Source organism: Stomoxys calcitrans, chromosome 5, assembly GCF_963082655.1.
Source record: "Stomoxys calcitrans chromosome 5, idStoCalc2.1, whole genome shotgun sequence".
NCBI classification, from domain to species: domain Eukaryota; kingdom Metazoa; phylum Arthropoda; class Insecta; order Diptera; family Muscidae; genus Stomoxys; species Stomoxys calcitrans.
Genome location: NC_081556.1, coordinates 122,235,731 through 122,247,760, shown reverse-complemented (window position 1 = coordinate 122,247,760; position 12,030 = coordinate 122,235,731). Strand labels below are relative to the sequence as shown.

General features: G+C 40.6%; 1 protein-coding gene across 1 annotated transcript; it reads left to right on the top strand.

The window, feature by feature from the left end:
• Positions 1–6,741: 6,741 nt before the first annotated feature.
• LOC106088040 (uncharacterized) lies at positions 6,742–7,794 on the top strand. Its single transcript, XM_013253327.2, has 4 exons — positions 6,742–7,014; positions 7,074–7,168; positions 7,442–7,577; positions 7,643–7,794. The coding sequence occupies exons 1-4, from the start codon at positions 6,849–6,851 to the stop codon at positions 7,732–7,734; spliced, it is 489 nt and encodes a 162-aa protein (XP_013108781.1). The 5' UTR covers positions 6,742–6,848; the 3' UTR covers positions 7,735–7,794.
• Positions 7,795–12,030: the final 4,236 nt, after the last annotated feature.

The window sequence follows — 12,030 nt, the reverse complement described above, 5'->3', positions numbered from 1 at the left end:
CGGCCACTCAAAGACTTAGCCCTAAAAATTTGTATCAGATTCATGTTGCACTCTAAAATACCTCTTATGAAAGCCCCATTTGCAATGGTCAGCATATATGACCCATTTTGGGTGGTGTTATCGAGGTTGGGTGGTTCCATAGATACTTTTTCACTACTATTTATATCAGATTCATGCTTCACTCCCAAAGACCTTTCATTTGACAACCATAGATACTTTTTCACTACTATTTACATCAGATTCATGCTTCACTCCCAAAGACCGTTCATTTGACAACCATATTGCTTTGGCCGTAAATTGGTCCTCTTTGGGGAGGGGAGGCCCCCTAAACACTTGGCCCCACATTTGAATATCAAATTCATATTCTACTCGTAAATACCTTTCAAATGAGTTCCATATTGTCATAATTGCTCTATATATATATATATTTGGTAGATTTTGAGGGGGAGGGGGCCCGCCTACGTACATAGGGTAGCAATTTTCTGTTTTTTGGCTACTATAAGAGACCACACAAAATTTTGCGAAATCGCACCACCCATCTACAAGATCTGGCGTTTTTGAAAATAAGAATATCAGATATCAAAAAATTTAGTATCCTATTTTTACCACGGGATCAAAATGCTCTATCTGTAAAAATTTCTAGAAAACCGATTCAGCCATTTTTGAGTCTATACGGAACAAACAAACACAAATAAATTTTTATACCCTCCACCATAGGATGGGGCTATACTTAATTCGTCATTCTGTTTGTATATATTATTGATCGTCATGTCTTTTTAAGTCGATCCAGCCATGTCCGTCCGTCTGTCTGTCGAAAGCACGCTAACTTCCGAAGGAGTAAAGCTAGCCGCTTGAAATTTTGCATAAATACTTTTTATTAGTGCAGGACGGTTAGGATTGTAAATGGGCCAAATCGGTCCAAATTTGATCTTGGAACTTGACTTTTTGAGTTTCTTGAGGGCGCAATTCTTATCCGATTTGACTGAAATTTCGCACGTAGTGTTTTGGTATCACTGCCAACAATTGTGTTTAGTATGATTCAAATCGGTTCATAATTTGGTATAGCTGTCATATAAACCAATCTTGGACCTTGACTTCTTGAGCAATGGAGCGTGCAATGAGGTGTTTTGCTATGACTTCCAATAACTGTGCTAAGTATGGCGCAAATCGGTATATAATCTGGCATAGCTGCCATATAAACCGATCTGGGACCTTGACTTCTTGGGCCTCTAAAGGCTGCAATTCTAATCCGATTTGGAAGAAATTTTGTACAACGGCTTCTCTCATGACTTTCAACATTCGCGTCTAATATAGTCTGAATCGATCAATAACTTGATACAGCTCCCATATAAACCGATCTAACGATTTTACTTCTTGAGCCCCTACAAGGCGCAATTCTTATCCGAATGAACTAAAATATTACAAAATGACTTCTACAATTTTCAGCATTCATTTATGGTTCGAATCGAACTATAGCTTGATATAGTTCCAATAGCATAACAGTTCTTATTTAATATTATTTGTTTGCCTAAAAAGAGAAACTGCGCATAGAACTCGATAAATGCGATCTATGGTGGAGGGTATAAAAGATTCGGCCCGGCCGAACTTACCACGCTCTTTCTTGCTATATATAAGACCAGCGGATCCGGGTTCGCTCCGCAACACCTTCTTTAAAGCTCTTATACTTTTATTTGAGTTCTTTATTGCAATGGTTGATATATAAGTCCTGTCTTGGTAGAGTCGGAGGCCACCGTAATGCAGAGGTTACCGTGTCCACCTAAGACGCATTTTTATAACATATTCTTATTTTACTCTCCAATACCTTTCATTTGATACCCATATTGTTCCGATAGGTCCACTTTTGATTTTGATGGTCTTATTGGGGTAAGGGGGAGGGTGCGTCCCCTTCCGATATTGAAAAATTATATAGCCTATGTTTCCTTTCTGACCAACCTTCATAATCTGTGAAAATGTCGAGAGATAGGTTTTCCCGTTTTTGAGTCTATACGAAACAAACAAATAAACCAAGTTCCATATAGTAATTCATGACTCCCGAATACCTTTCATTTGAGCCCCATATTGATATGAAAGTTCAATTTGTCTGCTTGGAGGAGTTTTGGGGTAAGGTCGACTTCATGGATACTTGGACCCAACTTTTAATATACCATATGCGGATTCTACTCTTCGGTTCACTTTTTTGGGATAAGAGGCAGGGTCTGTCCCTTTCTGATATCAAAAAATTATATAGCATATGTTTCCTTCCAGACCAACCTACACAATCTGTGAACATTTCAATGTAATCCGTTCAGCCGCTATAAGAAACAAGCTGACCACTGTGGCACGCCGTTCGGACTGGGCTTAAAAAAAGGAAGCCCCTTATCATGGAGCTTACAACTTGCATCGGACTGCACTCATTGATATGTGAAAAGTTTGTCCCTGTTCCTTAGTGGAATGTTTATACAGACATTCCTTCGGCTGGTATCTACAGCCAAAATGATTTTGGCCAAACTTGCCATTGCATTTGCGCTTGGGCCCTCGGTAGCCGAGTTGGTAGCGTGCTTGGATTTCCAGTGCAGGGGTCGTGGGTTCGATTCCCGCCAGAAGCCTTGGTCTGTCGCTATTGTGGTATCATAATGAACTTAAAATTGACTAAGTGAGCCTGCCATTGCATAGACTTCCACCAGGAAAATACTGCTTTTATTGCGCTTACGAAGAGAGACGTCAATACTGAGCTCGAGGCAATGGACACCACATCCGTTGGCGTTCATCATTTTCCATCCATCATTAAATATATTAACGTCTGCGAGCCTTATTCTTCTTTATACCACTCCTCTATATCAGGCGCCTGAACAACCAATCTTATATCAACTATAACCTTCTCCATCTGGAGATCCCTACGGTCCATCATGTCATATACATACACATGCATATTTTCCGATGAACACTGCATTAATAAAAAGTGAATAGTTCTCTCATATCAAAGAGTACAGTCCTATTCGAGTTTTAGCTTAATTATGGGGGCCTCCTTTTTTACGACGATTCCGAGCGGCGTGCAGCTTTGCGTCACCACTTCTTAACATGATTGGATACCTTTCAAATATCGCCAGCATTTGTAAAGGGATAACCATAGCTGAACAATTTTTTTTGGGATTTGAAACCATGCGTTCGTTATCAAAGGCGGGCATGCTAACCTCTGTGCACGGTGACCTCCGGTCCATCATGTCATTATCTAATATACGAATAAATATCGACGGCAGGCCCCTGAGTAGCCCTAGCTGCAATAGCCTAAACAATGATCTCTCAGTCTGTTCCGTAATGTACAGATATATGGGCTGGATCCCCAACAAGACATCCAATGATTTTAGGACCATTCGATTAACGCTATCAGTATCGGCCTTACTTCCGTCAAGTACAACCAATACATCAATCAAATTTCAAACCCCACCCACAACCCACGAGTCCCTGACAGGAATTAAGGGACGCAAACGCCTTCCTTATTAAGATTTCAGTTCAACTTACTGCCCAGAACAACACAAAGGAATTTGGCTGATACTGATATCTCACCCTGCAAACAGGGAAGCTCAAACTCGGGATTTCTCCATCTTCGTATGAAAAATACAAACTCTGTCTTCCTAGCGTTCACGCTCAATTCACCGACACTGTAGATACACCATAGATACAAACTTGCCCGTTGCAAGAATAACCTGGTCATCAGCGAAATCGCACGCGCTGTCTCCCCTTGAACCATGTTCCCCAAGAATCCGGTCTATCTAAATAGATATTTTTGTGGCCTTTTATGACAAACCCTAAGAATTGAATGACGAATGATTTCATTGTCATTACTATGTATGGCAGAATAAAATTGTTCTATATTTAGCAGCAACCAAAGTCTATAATCATTTGAATCTCATGTAAGATATCCATAACACCACTTGACACGGGTTTTCAAAGACTTTCAAAACAATTCAAATGTGGGTACCATTTCTATATGGATTGATCTTCCAAGTAAACTTCTTAAGCTATAAGATTTCTACCCATGACACAAGTGATCTTCTGAAGCTCCTAAAAGCATTTTTATGTGAATACTAGCCGAACCGGGCCCGCTCCGCTGCGCCTTCTTTAACTCTCTCAAATCCTTTTAGGGTGGGGACACTTCGCCCTGGATGCGGATATCGAATTCGTATCATTGTAGCCTATGATGCTGAACGCGTTCGAATCCTGGCGAGAACATCGGACAAACCGGTGTTTATCTCCTCTTAACGTTGGCGACATTTGCGAGGTACAATGCTATGCATGGTCATTTAAAAAATTTTCCCCAAAGAGTTGTCGCACTGCGGGACGCCGTTCGAATTCGGCTAAAAAAAAAGGTCCCTTATCATTGAGTTTAAACTTGAATCGGAAAACACTCATTTGGAGAATTTGGCCCTTCTCGATTCCTGGTGGTAATGTTCTTCCTTAGGGCAATGTTCTCATTAGGAAGGCACCTATGACATATCGACTCGAATATGGATACCAAATTCGGGCTACACTTTCACATCCCTTTTATGTGACACCATATTGCCATGGCCGTTTGGAGGGGGTTCTGGGGCTGGGGCCGGAACTTTGCACTAAAAATAGATATCAAATTCGTTTTTTATTCCCAACAGAAATGAAGTTCAGTTTAGGGGGTGCTTTAGGGCGTACCCCAAAACACTTTGCTCCAAAATTGGATATCAAATTCGTTTTCTACTCTCAAATGCCTTTCATTTGAGTCCCATAATGTCATAATGGGTCAAATAACTTATTTGACGGCACAGAAGGAAAAGCGGCACCTAGACTTGAACGCAAATTTTAATGCCATATTCGTAATTTACTCCCTAATACCTTTCATTTGAGTCCCATATAGCCATGGTCGGCTAATATACCCATTTGGGGGTATTTGGCGATGGGCGACCTCCCATTACTTGGACCTAATGTTTTATGCCATATTTGTAATCTACTGGCTAATACTTTTCATTTGAGTCCCATATTGACATGAACTTCGAATATATCTGCTTAGAGAAGTTCTGGGTACTTGGACCCACATTTTAATATCATATTCGTCTTGTGGTCTTCAATACCTTTCATTTGATACCCTTATTGTGCCCATCGGATCACTTTCGGATATGGGTGGCGTTTTTGAGGTAAGGGGAAGGGTCCGCCTCCACCTGATTTTATATAGCCCATGTTTCCTTCCAGACAAACGTTCACAATCTATAAACATTTTAAGGAAATCGGTTCAGCCAAGCATCATATAATAATAAAGGGTCTAATGGAGTTTTTTAGGTGTGGCGTGACCCCCTATATTTCGATCTGATTTTGTATGCAGATTCGAAATCTACTCCCGAATACCTTCCATTTGAACTCCATATTGAAATTAACGTCCAATATGTCTGTTTTGGGGAGTTTTGTGGTTGGGTGGGGTTCTTAGACTCAAATTTTAATACCATATTCGTATTCTACAGTCCAATACCTTTTATTTGATACCTATATTGTCCCGATCGGGCCACTTTTGATTTTGGGTTGTGTTTTTGGCATAAGGAGGAGGGTCCGTCCCCCTTCCGAAACCGAAAAATTATATAGCCTATGTTTCCTTCCAGACCAACCTACACAATATGAGAAAATTTCGAGAAAATCGGTTCTGCTGTTTTTCAGTCTATACAGAACAAACCAACCGAGTCCCATATATCCGTGATTGGCTAATGTGCCCATTTTGGGCGTTTTTGTGGGGTTGGGGTGACCCCCTATACTTCGACATGAATTTGTATGGAAGGTTTGTTATCTACTCTCGCGTTCTTTTCATTTGATACCCATATTGTGATTATCGGTCCACTTTTAATTTTTTATGGTGTTTTTAGTGTAACGGTGGAGGGTCCGCCCCCTTCCGTTATCAATAAACTATAAAGCCTATTCCTACTTCCTGACCATATTCGTAATCTATTCCCGAATACCTTTCATTTGAGTCCCATATTGTTATGATTATCAAATAAACCTATTTTAAGGGGTTTGGGGCGGCCCCCCATGTGCTTGGACCTAACGTTTTTGATGAACTTTGTATTCTACCCTTGAATACCTTTGATTTGAATCCCAGATTGTCCCGATCGGTCCACTTTTGATTTTGGGTTGTGTTTGGGTATAAAGGGGAGGGTCCGCCCCCCCTCCCAATATCAAAAAATTAAGCCTTTGTAATCGGTTCACCCGTTGTTGAGTCTACACGAAACAAACAAACACAAGTTGAATTTTATATATTGGGTTGCCCAAAAAGTTATTGCGGATTTTTCATATAGTCGGCGTTGTTCACAGCTTGTGACTCTGTAGTTGCATTCTTTCTTCGGTCAGTTATCAGCTGTTACTTTTAGCTTGCTTTAGAAAAAAAGTGTAAAAAAAAAATATATTTGATTAAAGTCCATTCTAAGTTTTATTAAAAATGCATTTACTTTCTTTTAAAAAATCCGCAATTACTTTTTGGGCAACCCAATATAAGATATTTGGCAATCAAACTCTATGGTGGAGTAAAAATATATTCAAGATGATGGGTATTAAAAAATCAGCCTTTTCTTATATTTGTTTTCCTTTTGCTCATTAACTATATAAAAACTATTTTAAAACAATTTTTTTTTTAAAAAATGAGATAATTTTTTTTTTTTTTTGAAAAATATTAAATGTGTTGTTCAGTGTAAAAACTCATATAGTCAACCAACATCCAACCACGGACGCATAGGGGTGAATAAATCAGTTGAGCTTTTATATATCATCACATTGGATCATAATAAGAATAATTATAAACTTATTCTCTCTGAAGGAGTGAGCTTTAAAGGAGTATTTTCAAGATGTGTAGCCACGCTGGTTATAGCCTGTTTATTGCCTACACAACTCTCGCCATCTTTTCAATTCTTTTGATAGCTGCCATAGGTCTATTGGCGGACAAAAATCTGCTTCAAGAAGTCATCACAGAGCTTACTGTGGAGCAGGATGCTGATCTTGCTGTATACGCCAGTAAGTACAAAACTGTTTTGAAGGTTTTTCTGTTAATGATTCCATTTGGTCATTTGTAGCTTCACTTGGCATTCGTTTAGCCATAATCCTATTACTGATTGTCGGCATAGTCATGGTCATTGTATCATACTTCCTTATTAAAGGCATCCACAAGGTGAGTATGGCTAGCAAACTGAGTTTTAGATTTTTAAATGGGATGCTAATGCGAGATACTGTTGTATGGTCTTCAGTATGGAATGATGATTGGTGTTGTAACTTTGCCTTATCGTAATATCGTTGTTAATGTACTGAAACACACTAAGGCGTCATAACATATTAACTCCATTTTGAGGCCTGACCGTCCCATTGCCAGCCTATCTGAATATGATTCGTCATGTCTAGTTGTTTCTCTTGCTTTATTATTTCTGTAACTACTAATTTATTCCAGCATCGACCCATGCATATGATACCATGGTTGCTTATAATGTTTGTGCACATTATTGGCGGTTTAGTTTACAATCTTGTGGTTTTACTTACATCCTCCAGTCCAGCTGTCGACTTTATTATTGGCATGACGTGTGTCGGTAAGTTGAGTTTAGCCTTCACCCAGATTATGACTCCATGACAAATTTTTTTTTCTAATTTTCAGCTGTTCTAACTGCCATATTCTATCCCATATACACGCTATACAAGGCAATGCGAAAGGGAGGTAATCTTCCTCCTCCCCCACAAATCGTATAAAAGTTAATAAGTAGAAAACTAATAATTCTCTACGATTTGATTTATAACTTTATTTTCAAAAAAAAAAAAAAAAAAATAATAACAAAATAAATATAAAAAGAAATAAAAGCGTGCTAACTTCGGCCGGTCCGAATCTTGGGAACCCACTACCATGGATTCTGCTAAAATATGGGAGCTATATCTAGTTATAGACCGAATTGAGCCGTACTTGGCGCAGTTGTTGAGAGTCATAACGGAACACCATGTAAAAAATTTCAGCCAAATCGGATGAAAATTGCGGCTTCCAGGGGCTCAAGAAGTCAAATCGGGAAATCGGTTTATATGGGATCTATATCAGGTTAGAGACCGATTTAGACCGTATTTGGCTCCGATGTTGGGAGTCATAACAGACTACTATGTGCAAAATTTCAGCCAAATCGGATGAAAATTGAGGCTTCTAGGAGCTCAAGAAGTCAAATCGGGAGACCGGTTTACATGGGAGCTGTATCAGGTTCTTGACCGATTTAGACTGAACTTGGCTCCGATGTTGGGAGTCATAACAGATTACTATGAGCAAAATTTCAGTCAAATCGGACAAAAATTATGGCTTTCTTGGGCTCAAGAAGTCAAATCGGGAGATTGGTTTATATGGGAGCTATATCAGGTTCTTGACCGATTTGGACCGTACTTGGCACAGTTGATTGAATTCATAACAGAACATTATGTGCAAAATTTCAGCCACATCGGAGAAAAATTGTGGCTTCCAGAGGCTCAAGAAATCAAATCAGGAGATCGGTATATATGGGAGCTATATCAGGTTAGAGACCGATTTGGACCGTACTTGGCACAGTTGATTGAATTCATAACAGAACATTATGTGCAAAATTTCAGCCAAATCGGATGAAAATTGCGGCTTCTAGGGGCTCAAGAACTCAAATCGGGAGATCGGTTTATATGGGATCTATATCAGGTAAGAGACCGATTTAGACCGTATTTGGCTCCGATGTTGGGAGTCATAACAGATTACTATGTGCAAAATTTCAGACAAATCGGATGAAAATTGAGGTTTCTAGGGGCTCAAAAAGTCAAATCGGGAGACCGGTTTATATGGGAGCTATATCAGGTTCTTGACCGATTTAGACCGTATTTGGCTCCGATGTTGGGAGTCATAAAAGAACACTATGAAAAAAAATTGGATTTCCAGACGCTCAAGAAGTCAAATCGGGAGACCGGTTTATATAGGAGCTATATCAGGTTCTTGACCGATTTAGACCGTATTTGGCTCCGATGTTGGGAGTCATAACAGAACACCATGTGCAAAATTATAGCTAAATCGGACAAAATTGAGGCTTCTAGGGGCTCAAGAAGTCAAATCGGGAGACCGGTTTATATGGGAGCTATATCAGGTTCTTGACCGATTTAAACCGAACCTAGCACAATTATTGAAAGTCATAACAGAACACTATGTGCAAAATTTCAGCTAAATCGGACAAAATTGCGGCTTCCAGGGGCTCAAGAAATCAAATCGGGAGATCGGTTTATATGGAGGCTATATCACAGTTGTTGGAAGTCGTAACGGAGCGCCGCATGCTAAAATTCAACCAAATCGAACAAAAAATTGCGGCTTCCAGGGGCTCAAGAAGTCAAATCGGCAGATCGGTTTATATGGGACCTATATCCAAATCTGAGCCGATATGGTCCATTGGCAATCCCCAAGGACCTGCATCAATATTAAGCATCTGAGCAAAATTTCATGCTGCTAGGTTTACGCGTTCGACCGCTATCGTGATTTCGACAGACGGACGGACGGACATGTCTAGATCGACTCTCAGAGCTTCGAGACGATCAAGAATATGTATAATTTATGGGGTCTCCGACGAATATTTCGAGGTGTTACAAACGGAACGACTAGATTAGTATACCCCCATTCTATGGTGGTGGGTATAAAAATAACACAATAGAAGACCCACACAGAGTCCCGGATTCGTTCCGAACTCCATCGGAACTGTCGGAACAAAAACTTCTAGCGGTGGTTAGTCGGAGACTGAAACACATTGTCTCCAGCTTTACTTCGGTTGATGAGAGGCTAGCTACAATCCGCATAAAAGCCAAATTCTTCAACATCAGCCTAAGGCACAAGCCCATGCTCCGACGGAAGATAAAGACGAGCAGACCAAGCATATTTAATACGAGCGCCTAGATAGAGAATATGACCGCTGCCCCGTCCATGATATTAAAATTGTTCTGGGAGATTTCAATGCGAAGATAGGGAAGGAAGACATCTTTGGTTCAATAGTCGGAGAGTTTAGCCTCTACGAGATAACGTCCAGTAATGCGTGGAGGCTGATAGATTTCGAAGCGGCAAAAAACATGGTAGTTAGTAGCACCAGATTTCAACATAAATAGAATATTCACAAAGCCACATATGGCTGTCACCCGATCAAAACACCAGCAAACAAATTGACCACGTTGTGGTAGATAGAAGGCATTCATTCAGGCGCTCCACGGATCGAGCATACCTCTAGCTCGATCCGTGGAATGAATATAGATTCGGGTCATTACCTTGTTGCAGCAAAGGTTCGCACCCGTTTGAACATGGCGAGGAAAGTACGATCTGACACTGAACGGAAGTTGGACATTGAAAAGCTGCAAACAGATGGCAACGGCATACTCGACTGACCTAACTGCTTGATGAAAGCACTCCTTGTTCCGATGATGTAAGGGCGCAGTGGCAAATTATTGCCCACTCCATGGAAAATGGCCCGAAATCCGTACTTGGGTGCCGGAAGCCTCCTCCAAAAAACCCATGGCAAATTATTGCCCACTCCATGGAAAATGCCCCGAAATCCGTACTTGGGTGCCGGAAGCCTCCTCCAAGAAACCCATGGTACGACCAAGGGCGTCGAGATGCTACAGAAGCCAAGAATGCGGCATATAGAGCAAAGTTGCAATCAGTAGCAACCCGATTAAAGGCCTTTGATATCCCACCCTTTGACATCCGAACTAAGTATGATCCAGATCGGACCACATTTGGATATATATAAAGCTGCCATAAAGACAGATCTCCCGATTTGGTACAGGCATTTGGCATTTATTAACCGATTTGGTACAGTGGTTTGATACAGCAATATGTTTTTCGTCCTTTGACTTGCATGTCGAGTTTGACCGAGAGGAAACCCTACAACAGGAAGGCGAAAGATTTTCGTCCTCTTAGTCTGCCATTCTTTATGCTGAAGACTCTTGAGAGGTTGATAGAAACATATCTAAGGGCAAAGATCCCTGGAGATCGCCTGCCGCGGCAGCAGCATGCATATAGTAAAGGCATATCCCCCTAAACAGCCCTTCACGACCTAGTCGGCTACATAGAGAATTCTCTCGCTGTCAAGGAATATACAATGGTAGCATTTCTTGACATTGAAGGTGTTTTCAATAATGTAAAACCGTCGTCAATTATGTGGGAGTTGGAGTTTCTAGTTTATAAGAAAGTTTATTAATAACTAACTTACTAAAAGATGCATTTCGGCGGGCTTGGGATCTGTGTATCTAAAAAGATGAGTCAGCAGAGGAACACCTCAAGGAGGTGTACTGTCTCCTCTACTTTGGAATATAGTCATTAACAATATATTATTGTCTCTGGAAGAAAAAGGTGTGAAATGATCGCATATGTTAATGACGTGGCAGTTGCGGTTAGGGAAAAGTTTCCCAGCATTCTAAGAGATATACTTCAGGAAGCTCTACGTGCATCAGCAAAGTGGGCTACCGAAAGTGGTCTAGGTATAAATCCATGCAAGACAGAAGTAGTTCTATTTAACAGAAGATACAAGTTGCCTACATTGGAACCTGTCTCCTTGGGAGGAGAGATTGTTCCATTTACAGAAAGCGCAAAATACCTGGGTGTTTTGCTGGATAGGAAATTGAACTTCAAATACAACATTATGGAAAGGGAAAAAAGGCAACTCTTGCCCTATACACCTGCAAGAGAGCCATTGGGTGTTTAGACCGCGTGTCATGCATTAGGTATATACTGCAGTTGTCATACCTAAATATAATGCTATATGGTTTTGTGGTCTGGTGGACGGCGCTTCAAAAGTCCACTTATGGATGGCTTATTTGTGCATTACAGCCGCACTGAGGACGACACCATCTGATGCACTGAATTTAATGCTACAACTTATGCCTCTGGGCATAAGATTAAGCATTAAATTAAACAAATTGCACCGACCACAGCCGTGAAGTTAAGGGAGCTTTCTCATTGGCCATGTGGCGGCTACGGACACTGTGTTATCCTTGATACAATATCTTATGTTTCAGGCACTG

Excerpts from the sequence above, each read along its gene's own strand:
- LOC106088040 (XM_013253327.2), top strand. The coding sequence starts at position 6,849 with ATGTGTAGCCACGCTGGTTATAGCCTGTTTATTGCCTACACAACTCTC. Across the intron at positions 7,169-7,441 it reads TTATTAAAGGCATCCACAAG|CATCGACCCATGCATATGAT; the intron begins GTGAGTATGGCT and ends AATTTATTCCAG. Across the intron at positions 7,578-7,642 it reads TATTGGCATGACGTGTGTCG|CTGTTCTAACTGCCATATTC; the intron begins GTAAGTTGAGTT and ends TCTAATTTTCAG.